Source organism: Mixophyes fleayi, chromosome 5 (genome assembly GCF_038048845.1).
Source record: "Mixophyes fleayi isolate aMixFle1 chromosome 5, aMixFle1.hap1, whole genome shotgun sequence".
NCBI lineage: Eukaryota > Metazoa > Chordata > Amphibia > Anura > Limnodynastidae > Mixophyes > Mixophyes fleayi.
Window position 1 is genome coordinate 212,308,449 of NC_134406.1, and position 16,789 is coordinate 212,325,237.

The 16,789-nt window shown below is 39.4% G+C and overlaps 1 protein-coding gene across 3 annotated transcripts in view; it reads right to left on the reverse strand.

The window, feature by feature from the left end:
* Positions 1-272: 272 nt before the first annotated feature.
* Positions 273-16,789, reverse strand: part of SLC35D4 (solute carrier family 35 member D4) — an 85,009-nt gene continuing 68,492 nt past the window's right edge. For all 3 annotated transcript variants that reach the window (XM_075213421.1, XM_075213418.1, XM_075213419.1), the window contains 2 exons: positions 13,037-13,101; positions 273-868 (listed from right to left, as the gene is read on the reverse strand). In XM_075213421.1, the coding sequence (XP_075069522.1) occupies positions 808-868; positions 13,037-13,101 (126 nt within the window). In that variant the 3' untranslated portion in view covers positions 273-807. The remainder of the gene's footprint in view (positions 869-13,036; positions 13,102-16,789) is intronic.

Sequence of the window (16,789 nt, forward strand, 5' to 3'; positions counted from 1 at the left end):
CCTGCTACTGCACCATTCATACAGCCAAGTCCTGACAGTGGTGGATGAAAAGCATTGTAAGCCCTGCTGATTACCCTTCTACATTTACTTTTAATATGGTATCTTCCCCAGGAGACTTCCTGAGTTTATCATATAGATTAAGGTTGCGCTTCTTTCGCCATTCCTCCCCCTGTCATCACTGTTATAGGACTTATATCAAAATATTGTAGTAAGATATTAATAATTACACACAGAGCTAAAAAAAAGTATTGCAACTCCATAAACATTACACATAAAATATGAAATGTATTTATTTAATATTTAGACATGTATGTTTTGGAAAATATATCATTAGACAGTGAACGTACACAATGAAAGGGACAGTAAAAACACAAATTCATATTATATTGAACTAGACAAAATATTTATAAATATAAAAGGTAAACTGGACAATGTTTTGGCTTTTTGTGCAACAACCAATTTTGTGGACTAATTTTTACGGTTGATGTAGGAACAATTAATATGTATTATGTAGTGCTGGTCTACCAGTCGTATTTGTGGTATTGTATTGTCCAGCTCACGTAATCCTGTACATAATGTTATATATATCTAGGCTTTGGTACTCTTCAATGTTTTTAGAAATACACTCAGATGTCTTCACTCGACTAGTTCATAAATATAAGACGTGATAATTTCATTAAAGTCATAATGAATAGAACATGTAAATCGATGAAGCAAACTCTTGCTTGGTGTTTTTTGTGAAATAGGAAAACCGTGGAAATAATCCAGTATTGAGAGGTCCTGTTACTATCAAGCTGGCTGTATTTTTCATGCACCCGTTCTCGCTGCAAACACTAGCAGAGCTTCTCCTAGGCTGCATGCCAGGAAACTATGGAGAGAAGATCCACAAATTAATTAATTTCTCCAAACATATCTTATCAAGCTAAACTACCACACATGTATTATCTCCTTAAACATAATAACACAAACATAAAGCAAGAGAATGAAAACATACAGATAATACAACATAAATACCAGCAAATGTTTAGCCTACGTTTATTGCAGTTTGCACTATATAGGGTTCCAGTATCCAAAACAGCTAACAAGATAAACTATTTTAAACATATGATATTAATCCTAGTTACGAATAAGCAGCATTTTCAGATTATATTTTTCCACAGATGGATATGGAGTAAAGGGGTATGGTTGTTACAATATAATTTACAATGAAACAAGAATGTTCTATGGAGAAATTCTGACATTGTTGTAGTGTGTGTCTATAATATATTTATACATTTATAATTTAAATCTGCATTACCACCTTCACATTACATTTATGCACCTTCCCCTCCTCGGAGCCTGCTCCACCCAGTTGTTTTTCTCGTGTATGTAGTCAATCCATCAACGCTGAACCTGTCGACAAGTCAAAAATGTTGACAGGTTCCTGCAGCTTAACCCTGCCAAAAAGAGCATAGGGTCCTCCTCGTTTTTTACTAGTATTAGGCTTTGCCAGCTGGGGCTGGTGACACTATAGGAGGAGGACCCGCAGCGTGTGGTATCTCTGCCATAATGACAAGCAACCCCGGGCTGGTAGATGGGGTCCGCAAAAAGAGGACCTCACATCCCTAGTGTTACCCAGCCCAGTGCTGAAAGCACTAAGGCTCTTCCCACACCTCTGGGTGGTGGGTCTGGGGTAATAAAAATATTTTTATGTTAAAAACACCATTTTGCCCCTAGTGCACTACAGGTCCCAGCAAGCCCAAGCTGCCTTTAACAGTTTGGGCACACTGGTGCTTGTGTCTGTACTATAGGTGGTAACACAATGTAAGACATGTAATAATGCACACTGTCTGTAAAAATAACATATCATGTAGAAGTAAATTATGTGCCATGGATAGCATGGTGAAACTGGTTAGCATTTCTGCCTCGCGTCACTGGTAGTTGAATTGTGACCGAAAATGTTATCTGGAAGTTTGTCTGTGCTTCCTCCGGTGCTCCAGTTTCCTCCAGTTGGCTAAAGGTTTATTAACATCTCACTAAATGGTGTGTGTGTCAGGGACTGATGTGCTCAAATAATTGTATACAGTGCTGTCTAATATGTTGGTGCAATATAAATAAAGCATAATAAAAATAATAATACTGTTTCCATTGGAAAAACTTTTCTTATGCAGGAGTTGTTTCAATAAAAAAAAAAATCTATTTTATTTGTTCTTACAGCCTTAAATCCATGTCTTGCATAACAAACTCCATGTAAAACAATAATGAAAGCAATCTTGGAATTAAATCTCACATTTTATTTGATTTCTAAAACAATAAAGCTCCTTAATCAAAAATAATTGTAGACTTGATTTAGAGATGGAGCTATGTCTAGGCACACTGCCCTTCTCAGCATGTCAATCTTGACAGTTTGCATTTTTCATGCTTCACTGCCGTCTACGTGAAACTCATCATGGGAAGAATGCTTATGTATCCTCATGTTCTAAAAACTAAATGTGACATTATACAGTATTCTGTAATATCTGCTCGTAGAAGAGAACTTTTGACCCTGAAGGGACACTCAATAGGCAATTGAAGGCTCAAGCACTTAAAGCTAGTAATGCTTAAAATACAAATACTACTATTTTATTGTGTAAATTTTTTTTCTGCCCTTTGAAAATGCCTTTGTTACGTCAAAGTTTAGAAAGACCATGAAATATGTGCAACAGGAAAAAATAGAAAACTTAACATATTATTAGTAAATTAAATCAGGCTCCCTTCGTTTGTAACAATTGTGGTTTTCTAAATTATGGAAGCTGCAGTAAATTATTTGACTTATGGTGGATTTATAATTCAGACCACTCCTAATATCTGGTGGTGACCCAAATAAATTACTCCCCTCCTGCACACAGGAGAACAAGTTTGGCCAGCGTCATTCATCAATCAGTGTACTGGGTGCCATTTACTGGGTATGACAGCATACCCAGTAACTGTCTATTGCTAGAGCGAAGAGTGTTTATAATAAAACATTCAGAACAACTGGAAAGCTTTGTCAATTTGTCTTTCGGCCACAGCCACGCCCAGTGTGGTTGCAGGTAGGCCAGCCCAAAACTGCCCCTGCCACCTCTGATTAGAGTTAAGCTATCCTTTTTACAAGTATATGAAAGCAACTGCAAGAGGACATAACCCACCCATCCAGTACTGAAATTATGTAAAGTATTTTAGAAATGCCAAAATTGCAGCCTTTGGACAACTTGGAAGGATCCATTTGTTGAGCGTTTCTACTTTCTAAACGAGCATGTACAGTGCGGTTGGACAATGTATCCAAAGTGAGATCACAGTCATCACAATGTACTGGATCTAGATCCTGATTAGATGTTGATAATTACTTAAACAACTTGGGCCTGATTCATTAAGTATCTTAAATTAAGACGTTTCTAATTTAAATCTCCTGGACAAAACCATGTTACAATGCAAGGGGTGCAAATGAGTTTTCTGTTTTGCACATAAGTTAAATACTGACTGTTTTTTCATGTAGCACACAAATATCAACTTTAAATTTCAGTGTACAAATAAGCTATCAAGTATTTGTGTGCTACCTGAAAAAACAGTCAGTAGTTAACTTATGTGCAAAACAGAAAACTAATTTGCACCCCTTGCATTGTAACATGGTTTTGTCCAGGAGACTGAAATACAAACTTCTTAATTTAAGATCCTTAATGAATCAGGCCCCTTAACTGCACAACTGCCATAACCGTATGCATGTGCATTGTAATTTTCAGGTCAGTGTCATGTTTGCTTTGCTATTCAAGTTCAAGCTCAGTTATTACAACCCTGTGGAATAGGCTCCTGACCACTTCGCTGAATGTATACATCACCTTAGACATGAAATACACTGTACACACATTGATGTGCACTAGCACCTGCAATAAGATGGTGACCACTTGCAGAAGAGCCTGCTGTATTCTAGGTAACAAGCCCCAGCCACAGTTCCATAAATGCTCCTGATAATGGGGGATAGGTGGCTGCTTAGCTACTTATTCTTTATTGCAACAGCCCCTGTTACTGAATGAATCTACTTTATTGTTGTCAGCCTTTACTTTGCTTTAAAAAGAGCCATATGTGTTTAGATGCGGAAAACAGTTCAGAGAAACATTTCTCAACTTGATTTTAGTCACCAGGCTCTGAAATGGTGAAAGAGGCTTTTTTTTCATTTGGTAAAATATTACTTGTGCGATTCAAGAGCTCTGCATACTATGTGTGACCTTTGTAACTTTTTTTTTTCCTCCCTTCATTGAGCGTGCCTGGGAAGGAAGCCAAGTTACAAGTCATGTAGATTAGAGGAGATCAGAGCAGCAGGATTGTGTTGCTCCAAGAAACAAGTGAGACGAGGCCTATTCTCAGATTCAGGAGAGCACCAGGGTCCACAGAGCCCGAGATGAGTATCTATTCATTCACCAAATAAAAAAAAAAAAGAACATTTTATAATAAACGACTCAGAAGCTATTTTTATCATTTCAAGACTTATGAAACTATAAAACATTTATATTTACAAGTTAAATGATTTTACAGGCCAACTTAGGAGACTTGTGTCTTAAACTAAACTATCAAACCACTTAGAAGAAAAAAAAGAGAAACAAAGAACTGCTTCATACCACATCCTGAGTAGTGGTTAAGACAAATATGTTATATCACGGATACCAGTTATGTAATATGTGGGTTTCTTATATTTTTAGGGTTTGATTTGAGAATAACAGAGGATTCAGCATAATTGTAGTACTTGAGGTATGTCTATGACAACCAGCTAGAGAATGTAAATCAGCTTGGACAGACTATTCCAGGTACCTACTGGTAACTGTAACTTGACCATTTTCAGGCTCTCCACTACTCTCCAAGGCTGCAAACAGGCTCCCAAAACTAAATTCTTCTTCAAAGTCAACCAGCTCTCCTCTTAACTCCCACCTACAGTTCCCACTCACACGGATTCCCCCTATTGTCTGCCCTTTCCCTCTAAATTGAAAGCTCTCCTGAGCAGGACCTTCTCGCTGGTGTCCTCCTCCTTTGATTACCTAAACCACCAGAGCACCTATGTGCATGGGCTACAAGCCCTTGGTCTCCACACCTCCTTTGTCTCTGATCCCATTTGCTCCCTATTCTGTCACCCACTTCTCCTAATTATTTATTGAACTTATAGTGAGATGCCCGCCTTGCACTCATTGCTGCTTGTTGGGCTACTCATAGCTGAGTTGTCTATTGTGTGGTTATGACTATACTGAACTGTTGTGCTGTATGCTCTCTGTACAACACTGTAGCATCTTTCTGGCACCTTATAAATAATAGATAATAAAGAGGTAAGTATGTGGGTTCTATTAGAGAATTGTTAGTCAAGTTAGGGGGAATGTTATACTAACATTTGAAAATATTAAAACATATATATATATATATATATATATATATATATATATATATATATATATTGTCATTGCCTACCTGGTAATATAAATGTGTTCTTGTCATAACATGTACTAGCAAGTGATAACTATGTCTATATAAAAAAAGCTGAAACAAGTGACGTGGCCATCACCAGGTGTAACATGAAGTAACTGCATAAACTGCATTAAATCCTTGACACAGTAAATTGTACTAGCGAAAGAAGTAATAAGTAACATTACAGAATAGACAAAGGGTAGAGACAAGCTTTCTTGTCTTTGTTATATTCTCTATAATTTTTCCACTTGCTCTGCATTCTATATTCGTCTCTCACAAACTCTATGAACTCTGTAGCTCTGTCTGTCTTGTTTCCTCTTGTGGCTGGGGAGCTGTCCCTCTGCTCTGCAGCTGTCTCTCTGTATTTATTTTGCTTTATATGCTAACTCATACCACAGATCAGTGCCACAAATCTTCTGTTCCCTCGCAGTTTCTTTTTCTTTTCGCCTCTCTTTTGAGTCTCTTTCTTTCCTGCTCTCAAAGGGTTCCTGACTTTGTTACTTGTAATCCTTTGTTTACCTGTATACTGCTATTTTCCCTCCTTGCGTCCTTCTCAAATATCCGTTCCTGTCGCACCCTGAGGCAATTTCTGCTTGATCAGAGAGCGAACCACCAAAATGTAGTAAACACTGGTGCGGACACAATCCGTTCAAGTCTTGTGTCCAATAAACATGGTTATAAGGGGGAACAAAATAGCTTAGCAGGGCTCAATCTGCTTAGCCAAGTTATGACAGCTGCTAAACAAAGAAGGAAGCTCTTAGTGGCCGGCGCTAACTGAGCTTCAGTAATTCACTGCCTATAAATTAAATATATTAATGCATACAAGGGTGGTGGTACAGTACAAGATAGGTATAGCTTGTTGCACTGTGAGGAGTAATAGGTGTGAAATTGCCGGTTTGGTGTTGTGTGTAGACCTGAAGTGTTGTTATGACTGGCTGTATGGTGTTTGGGGACAGGCTATATCAATGGTTGCTCTATCGAGGACATTAAACTCTCTTCTCTCCCTACAATTCTGCTCTAGTATAGAGATTCCAAAACTTGCATACTACTGAGAAGAATAATATTTCACTGCATAGACATTTCACTGTTTATACCACAACTGTGTCACCTATAAGCATACAATTTGCTCTCACAAGTTCCGTGGGTACCAATAGAGTTTGACCATGAAATGTACTTTTTTATTTACAGACCATCTCCCAAAGAATATATATATCAGTTACTTTAGCACTTTATCCTGAGTTGCTGGCGTTTGTATGGCTTTCTATGTGGTGTTTGTCATTGGAAGATATGCTATAATGCTATGCTCTGGTTTCTCCTGTTAATCCTTCCTGGGTAGGAATTCCTTGAGTAATGTGTTTACTATTGACTTGTCTTTGCATGGTTTGTACTGTACTGAAAAGTTGTATTTTTGTAATCTCAACATCATCCTTTGAAGGCATAATAGATAATCTATCAGGGGTTTTGAAGTATGTGTTCCAGTGGTTTGTGGTCTGTTCCAACTTCAGTTCTGTGACCATAGATGTAATTTCTCACATCTGTGATGGTGTCATGCAAAGTGACACATAGGCTACAGTTTTGCCTTCCTGAGTGCGCACCCCCTAGTTCTCCATACGTTCACTTCAATCAAAGCATATATCTTTTATCTCAAAGACAATATTCATCCTGCTTACAAGATCTCACATAATAAATATACAATTCTAAAATTCAGAAAGCTTTTTACAGTGTCCTTTCTTGAGTAAGATTTGCAAAGGGTCATTGGCTTATAATCCCTTACCTACAATTAGTTTAACATTTGTCTAGTAATATGTCCGCAATCCACTAATACACGATGACCTGTATATGTCCCATACATTTTACTCTATGCATAGTTACCAACATTTTAATACAGTTTAGAGGGACACACGGATTACTCTTCCAAATCTCTATAAAATCATGGACGATTGTTGCAGGGTCTCTGGATACAAGATATATTTTTCAAAGTCAGAAGCACTCAGACCTCATATCCCCCCACATGACACAGTTCAGCTTTTGTCTTCATTCTACTTGCATAATTAAATATCTTGGAAACTACATGACATCTTCATAAGAGACTCTACAAGGAGAATGTCCCTCCACTCCTGAACAGAATAATTAAAGATATATCTTTTTGGAAGCCCTTGATATCATTGTGGCTGGGTAGAGTCATAGCCATTAAAATGAATTTCCTTCCTAAACTCCAATATAATTTCTGGACCCTCCTTCTAGCTGTTCCAGAATCTGTGTTCACATAAATTCAGCAGATATTCTCAAAATTTGTATGGGGAAGCAATTGATCCTTAAGAAATCCATTTTAGCAGGAGGCAGAGGGTTCCCAGATGTTAAGCTCTACTATTGGGCTTCCCACGTGACTCAAGTTGTAGTAATCTTTGCTTTCCCTTGGCCCTATGCCTAGGTGGATGTAGAAGCCACATTTTTAGCACTTACTCCCCTCTCCACCTTATGGGGTCTTCCCAAACCTTGTAAGCACATTAATATTAACCTTTTACCTAGCATCAGATTTGCACTAAAAGTGTGGTACATCTGCTCACCTATGTTCAACCTTTCTACCACTATTTTTCCTATCACCCCCATATTGGACAGTTGTCCGTTTCCTCCATGATGTATCCCTGAATACTTTAAGTGTTTTATTTGAATGCTTTCAAATTAGACACTTCGTCCATTCACTCACCCATTTTGTCTTTTGCTCACTAACCCCATTCGAGACAATGTGCCTGCAAACCCTTTTGGAAGGGGCATGATTTTGTCTATCTCTATTATACACCTAGTCTCGTCCACAGATCTTCATTGCAGACATGAGCTTTGATAGGAGGCAGATCTTCTCTCTCCTCCTTACAGAGACCTGGCAGTAGATCATGGAGAAAATATACCTGTACAAAGTGTACTACTGGTGGCACTATACCCCAAATAAACTGAATAAAATGTTCCCCACAGCAAATCTGGCCTTATGGAGTAATTGTGGTCACAGGGGAACTTTCTATCATATTTCGTGGAATTGTCCTAAGATATCATTGTTTTAGGATAAAATACACAGAATCCTCAACTCCATTATAAAAGCTTGGATTCCTGGAGATCCATAGTTCTTTCTCCTTTCTTACCCCGCTCAGAACCTATCTAGACATTCAAAAAAACTTGTTTCGCATGTGCTAGCAGCTGGTAAATTAGCCACTGCGTCCCACTGGAAGCAGGTAGACTCACTTCCTCTTCCAGAGGTCAAAAAAAGGAACCAGCATGTTGCATGCATGGAAAGATCACTTACTACCTCCATGACAGTCCGGACCTCTTTAATCAAGAATGGTCACCCTGGTTCTTTGGAGAAAGGCGACACTACTCCTCCCACACTTTGCTCCACCATCGCACACTGAGCACTACTCCTATTTTTGCTTTTAAGCAGCCCTCTTCATCAAATCAAAACCCCTGAGTTCATCTATTACCATCTAAAAATGTACCTAATGCCTATTCTGTGATACTCTCTTTACACCCCCCCCTTCCCTTGGGAAATTAGGGACATTTATCAACTATGTGTATATAAGTATTTATTCTATCCATTTGTCCCCCCGTGGTGAAATACTGCGATCATGTCATTGTGGCAGGATCTGGGAGTAAGGCCTGCAACCTGAAGTTCCGGTGCGCCTGGACATTCCGAGAGTGGGCAAGTATGGAGTAGGTAAAGTTAGCTACATAAGGTTAATATAGAGGGTGGGGATTTATTGACATCAGGGACCCCAAAAGGTCTTATTTAAGTAAAGCTACCCTGACCCATTGTTGTGTTGTTTCTACATCTGCAGAACTCAGAAATAAAAAGGAAGAGAGGCAGTGCACAGACATCTAAAGTAACAGTCTTGCAGTTTACTTCACAACAGCTACGCTGTGTATGGTATGAAGTGTATTAGGAACCCTTGTTTGATCACTGATGTCATGCACTGATGTCAGGCACGCTCTCCTTTGTTTGACATATATATTTGCCATGTATGTTGGAATATTTTGTATCACATATTTGTAATCGCGTGTCATTCTGGGACGCTCCAACTGACTATATATATATATTATATATTTTACAGGAGCTCATTAAGTCAGTGTGATATGAACAGGCCCGGCGCTCCCATTAGGCAATCTTAGGCAGTTGCCTAGGGCGCCGGGACCTGCAGGGCGCCGCTGACTAGATTTTCTAATCTAGTCAGCGGTTCAGCGGCACGAGAGAGATGCACAGCAGCGGCGGCGGGGCGGCCGCCGCTGTTTTTTAATGTCCGCATGATCACTGACGTCAGTCAGTGATCATGTGATAGTCTGTCCGGCGCCTCTGAGGTATCACACTGTCTGTCACTGACAGACAGTGTGAATAAAGTTATTCCCCCCTCCTCTTCCCTCTCAGCATGCATCGCGAGGAGCAGCTAGAGGAAGAAAAGGTAAGTGAAATCTAATTTTTTTTTTATTTAGTGTGTTCGGGGGGCGCGGGCGGGGGCGGCTTGCCTAGGGCGCCGAGAACCCTTGCACCGCCCCTGGATATGAACACACTTTATTTAATTGAATTGCTTCACCCACTTAATGAGATAGCAGCAGTTCCTCCTGGAAGTGGTTTGCTAAGCACCCTTTCTTCCTCTTCTTCCTACCTTCTGTGTGTACTGCAGGCTGTTTTTAATTTGTCATATTGTTGGATTTTGTACCTTGTACGTTTTTATCGCTTTTAAATAAACATCTCTACTTTTGTTCATGGTGTATGGTTCATGTGTTAATATCAGGATGTATTATCAGGAGTGCATTCCATAATCTGGGCTGTATGCTCTTGTTTCATTTATTACCCATAGAGGTTTCAGACCTATGTAGCAACCTTACTTACATTACCAATATATTTGGTTTGAGTGGTACCTGATACCATATTTATCCTGCCTCCTCTTCTATGACTAGGATGTCGGAGGTTATGTTTAAGTGATTATTATGCAGGGAAAGAATATTAATCACCATTTGGTTTAGTTTCCCATTTAAAACCAATATGTTTTTCAGCTTCTCCTTTAAACAATGCTCCAGTTACTAATAAATAAAGCCACTAGAGAATAACTAACTGAACTAGCAATGGTGGCCTTTATAAAAACAGGTGTTTTTTCACAGTGTGTGACATGCCAGTATCTGATTATAACAAACTTCCTGACACTAAAACAAAAACACCAATTCTGACACTTTTAACCAACTTGATGACATTAGAGTTGGGTACACACTGCCAAGCATGGCTTATAAGCTGTCTGTATTCCACTACAGAGAGGTTACTCACAGGAGTTACACAAAGACACCCATACTGAAATGAACATAACCGGGCCAAATCTGCTGTTATTGTTAATCCTGCTGATTCGTCTTCACCAGTTTTATCATGATAAATAGCTTCCAGCTTCCACAAAAAACAAGAATGCAAAAAAAGCCTGTTACATCTAAAACAATTCTGCATTTTGCCTTTAAAATCCTTAAATCTTGCACATCCAAGAACTCTTACTGGTTATGATGTTACCACTATTTTCATTTAAATTGAAAGGTATATACTGTGACAAAGGGAGTGACCTGCCACAGGCATCTAAGAGAGGAATCCAACTTACAGTCTGCAGATAAAGGCTGCAGACAGGGTTACGCACATGTATAGCAGTGCACCTAGGTTAAGGTATACTGGTGTAAGATATGTGTGACAAAGTTAAAATATAAAGTGTGATTTAACTTAAATGCTTTGGAAATGGTTTGAAAGTGTCTCATTCCACTGCTAACAGCAAAGTTGACAGAGTTTGTCTGCAATGAAGAGCAATTACAGAGCACCTGCAGAGAACTCCTTTTAAAAGCAATGTGGGAACATTACTTGTCTATCAAGCTAAGACTGTTGGAGGAGTGTCAAGTATTGAAGTCTGTATTGCTACTGTGGAGTGCAACGGTTGCCAAACAATGGCCGATGACCAGACAGGAAAAGTATGGCTACCCAGTGTTAGGTTGGATGGTGTCACCCTGATGAAGTGAATCTGTTTATTGTGATGGAACAATACATGTACTGTTTATACAAGACATTGTCTGTGTGTGCATCACCAGAAGGTGTCAGTTACCAAATGGAAGGATGTTGGCAAGACAGCTGAATTTGACTTTTGCTTCAGTCTATCTTGGTTGAGATATTAATTATTGGAATAATATACAAAGGTAATTATTGGTATTTGGGCATATTTGATAAATTTAAGTAATATTGTATAACTCAATTGGAGCCTTCTACATCCCTCCAGATGTCCTTTGAAAATATAACCTATTACGAGTCCCTGCTTTAGTTCTGTTACCCATGGCAAATGCCCTTTTTCTGTTGTTTGGACATGAGCTTCAAACCTATGAACCATAAAATCACAGTGCACAAGAATTGGTGGATGTACACTGCTATGTGCTCCCGCAATGCTGGATCCAGGCTGTCACTCAATGTGGATGCTGAGCAATCAATTATTTCTGCACAGTGTTTAACAGAAGCTGTGCAATTTATACAGGATACACTACTTCCACAGTCTGTACAACTTTATAACTAGAGAACATTACACAAATAAAAGGATATATTTCTAAGGATTCAGTAATTGGCTTAAAATAATCAGGAGTATAATCATGGAAAATTAGTTCTTTGTTATTTTTATCTAATTTAGCTTTTAAAACCTTAGAAAGACAGATTATTTAAAATACTTAAGTGAAAGCCCTAACAGCCATAGAAGAAACAATATCAGATTCTGAAACTCTAAGAAATGAAAAAGCTATTGTCATTTAAACAGCACATAGCAAAAAAAAATGCTTAAATGTTTCTGGTCACAAAACTACAAAGTACCCTGGTCATTAAGGGGGTAAAGGAAAGTTTTCTTATGTAAAAGAGCTACTAATTACATTCACAAACACATAGGTTACATTTCAGGAGCTCATCGGAAATAAAGTATATGGTACAACGCATACTTGCCACCTTTTAATGTTCCCCTCCTGGAGGGTATGGGTGTAGAAGGCAGGGTTTGGAGAACTGCATCATTTGACAGCGGGGGCAGGGCCAAAATTATGCGATTCTCTGAGAATCATGTCATGGATGATCTAATCCTGCCTACTTCACTAGGGAGTGGTCAGATGTGGGAGGTTGCCCTACTCTCCTGGGAGTCCTATCCAGAATTCGGAGGTCTACAGACATTCCGGGAGAATTGGCAAGTATGGTATAAAGCTGTGATTGGGGTATTGTTTCCATGTACAGCAGTCTACTGAAGCATACAAACCAGTCTTTTCTTAACCTAAAATGACTGCTATGTAGTTAATTGCATTATACTATGTATATATATGTTGCAAAATACATATATACATATATTTTAGGTTTAGTGGTCATTTATTATTCTTAAAGACTTCATTATAGGTCTCCATTATTACAATAATATTAATTATTGGAAAAGCCTGGATTGCAATTGTCCGAAAGCATAGACATAGCTATACAAATTGAAGATATTTCTCATTTAATGTGTACATCTCCATTGCTCCCCTCCTCCTCTAATCACTGTTCAATGAGCAAAAATTCAGCTTGTGAATTAGATCTTACCACATAGTAAGAGGAACATTCATGGATATTTCAAAGACAAACAGTGAGATAACCGCTGTAAGAACCTAAAAGAAAAAAAGAACAGAACATGAATTATCATAATACCAATATTAAAAAAATCTATATTTTATATATAATTTGTATTTTGGCATACAAAAAGTAAGTATACATACAAAAAGCGCAAAGATCGAAAGGTTGGCATCAATTTTAACCAAGAGAAACATGGTTCCTCTATGGTCCCCATACTCCTAGTCTTATGATAGCATTACAGTAAGGGTCTGCCTTACAATATCAGCTTTTAAACTGAATCTACATCTGAAACATAAGACCAATTACTATTAGCATCAAAGTGTTACTGCATGAATCCACCACCATTACTTATTACGCTTTATACTTAGGGACAGTGGTCAAAGTAGGCTGGTCTACGGTGGTATGACATACCGCCACTTCTCCTACTGCCTTCATTGTAAAACTAGCAAATTTCATTCACTTACTTTTTCCATACTGTCATTTCTAAATTTCCATACCACCACTGCTTAGGGATGGAATGAATTCTGAATTAGGTTCAGAGATTTAGCTGAACATATTCACTCTCCAAAGGATTTGTCTTTGGCCAAATCCTTTGTAAATGCCAAATCGAATTCAACAACCACACACAGACCCTATGTATTAACGCACTAGCTGCTGTCAGCGTAGGTCATTGCCTGCACTTGCCGTCACTTCTGCTGTCATTGGACCACGTTGTGGTCATATGTTTGTATGACTGAAAGCAGTACTTACATCCAGTACCTTCATGTCCCCTCAAGGTTTAGTTTAGAACCACTGAGCTCTTGCTTAGTCCTGAATGATCCCTGAACATTCAGAGAACAAGGTATAGATGTCAGGAGACTCAAAAGAGGACTGGTAAGGTCCTGGGACAGGGTAATCTCAGTGCAAAAGGTGTCGGACAGTCGTAATCGGTGCAATATACAGTCATGGCCAAAAGTTTTGAGACTGATGCAAGTATTAGTTTTCACAAAGTTTGCTGCTTCAGTGTTTTTAGACCTTTTTGTCAGATATTGCTATGGTATACTGAAGTAAAATTACAAGCATTTCATAAGTGTCAAAGGCTTTTATTTACAATTACATTAAGTTTATGCAAGAGTCAATATTTTCAGTGTTGACCCTTCTTTTTAAAGACCTCTGCAATTCACCCTGGCATGCTGTCAATCAACTTCTGGACCACATAATTGTCTAATCAATGCTTGGAATTTGTCAGAATTTGTGGATTTTTGTTTGTCCATTTGCCTCTTGAGAATTGACCACAAGTTCTCAATGACATTAAGGTCTGGGGAGTTTCCTGGCCATGGACTCAAAATTTTGATGTTTTGATCCCCAAGCCACTTAGTTATCACTTTTGCCTTATGGCAATGTGCTCCATCATGCTGGAAAAGGCATTGTTCATCACCAAACTGTTCTTGAAAGATTGGGAGAATTTGCTCTTGGAGGATGTTTTGGTACCATTCTTTATTCATGGCTGTGTTCTTAGGCAAAATTGTGGGTGAGTGAGTGAGTGAGCTCCCTTGGCTGAGACGCAACACCACACATGAATGGTCTCAGGATGCTTTACTGCTGGCATGACACAGGGCTGATGGTAGCGCTCACCTTACCTTCTCCGGACAAGCGTTTTTCCAGATGCCCCAAACAATCTGAAAGTGGATTCATCAGAGAAAATTACTTTACCCCAGTCCAATCCAGCCATCCAATACCTGTACCTTTTTCAGAAAATCAGTCTGTCCCTGATGTTTTTCCTGCAGAGAAGTGGCTTCTTTGCTGGCCTTCTTGACACCAGGACATCCTCCAAAAGTCTTTGCCTTACTGTGTGCAAATGCACTCACACCTGCCTGCTGCCAACCCTAAGCAAGCTCTGCACTGGCGATGCTCTGATCCTGCAGCTGAATCAACTTTAGGAGACGGTCCTGGCGCTTGCTGGATGTTCTCGGGCGCCCTGAAGCCTTTTTCACAACTATTGAACCTCTCTCCTTGAAATTCTTGATGATCCGATAAATGGTTAATTTAGGTGCAATCTTATTAGCAGCAATATCCTTGCCTTTGAAGCCCATTTTGTGCAAAGCAATGATGACTGCATGTATTTCCTTTCAGTTAACCATGGTTAACAGAGGAAGAACAATGATTTCAATCACCACCCTTGTTTTAAAGCTTCCAGTCTGTTATTCTAACTCAATCAGCATGATAGAGTGATCTCCAGCCTTGCCCTCGTCAACACTCTCAACAGTGTTTACGAAAGAATCACTGAACTGATGTGAGCTGGTCCTTTGTGGAAGGGCTTAAATGCAGTGGAAATGTTGGTTTCGGGATAAAGTTTATTGTCATGGCAAAGAGGACTTTGAAATTAATTGCAATTCATCTGATCACTCTTCATGACATTCTGGAGTATATGCAATTTGCCATCATAAAAATGGAGGGGGCAGACTTTGTGAAAAATAATATTTGTGTCTTTCTCAAAACTTTTGGCCATGACTGTAAATGCAAATTACGGTTTTATGTATAAAAGGTTGTTGGTATCTTTCTCTACACTCTGTGAAATGCAGTAGGGGGAATTTATCTGCAATATGAGGTTTGCAATGTAGGGGCTGATATTACAACTCCAATTACCAATGTCACACATCATCATCACCATTTATTTATATAGCACCACTGATTCCGCAGAGCTGTGCAGAGAACTCATTCACATCAGTCCCTGCCCCTTGATCATATAGTAGGGAAGAATACAGTAAATAAGGCAGACTGAGAAGTATTCTATCATCAGGCCCTTCCCTAAATAATATACAAAAAACAGATTAATATGTGAAAAAATACAAATATCACAGCCCTTTCCTGGCACAAGAAGACAACATCAGGCAGATAAGTCTGCTCTGTGGGTGCATTAGCACCACTAATACTTGTGCTGCCGCAACAACTAACCAACCTAAACAGTTTTGTTGTTGGTCAATCAGTGCCCAGGATAGTGAGCCAATCAGGACTCACCTCTGGCCATTTGACTTTGGCGCTGCGGGGAGACAATAACGTCTCTCAACATCACTAAGTCCCGCCCCCTGCACTGGTCTAATCAGACCAGTACAGGAAGCAGAAGAAAGAAGACCTTTGCCAGAGAAAAAGAGGGGACCAGAAGAGCAGTGTGAGCAAGTAAAGAGAGACACACCAGCGCTTAAAGAAAAGGGATCATCTTCAAGCAACAGGAGAAGACAGTTCCATGCTGAACAGGAGAAGAAATGCGCCACCTGGAAGAACTGGAGAAGAAGGAAATGGCACGTTGGAGATTGTTTTCCTGCGCGAAGCAGGTAAGCATGGTTTCTCCCCCAAGGCCCATGGGCACAATTTCAGGCACTATGCCCCTGCAGCAATTAGTCAGGCATAAGGCCTGTGGGTCCCATTAGTGTGATTGTAGGTCCTTTATTTCATTCACTTTGGGCACAGTAATTTCAGGCAATATGCCTATCCTGCGTATAAATCAGGCTTAGAACCTGTGGCCATATATATATAATTCAGACACTAGGCCTGTGGGGACAATTTAGGCGTCAGGCCTGCTGTTAGGTAGGAGGCAGGCCCTGTATGTTGAGACATTGTACCTGGCCTGGTATCTCCATTTTTGGTCCCTAATGTCCTGGCCAAATCCCTGGTGGCCAATTTGTAGTGATCCCTTAGAGATCTGTAAATTGCCCTGTGTTCTGCGTTTCTGCACCCTGTGGTCTG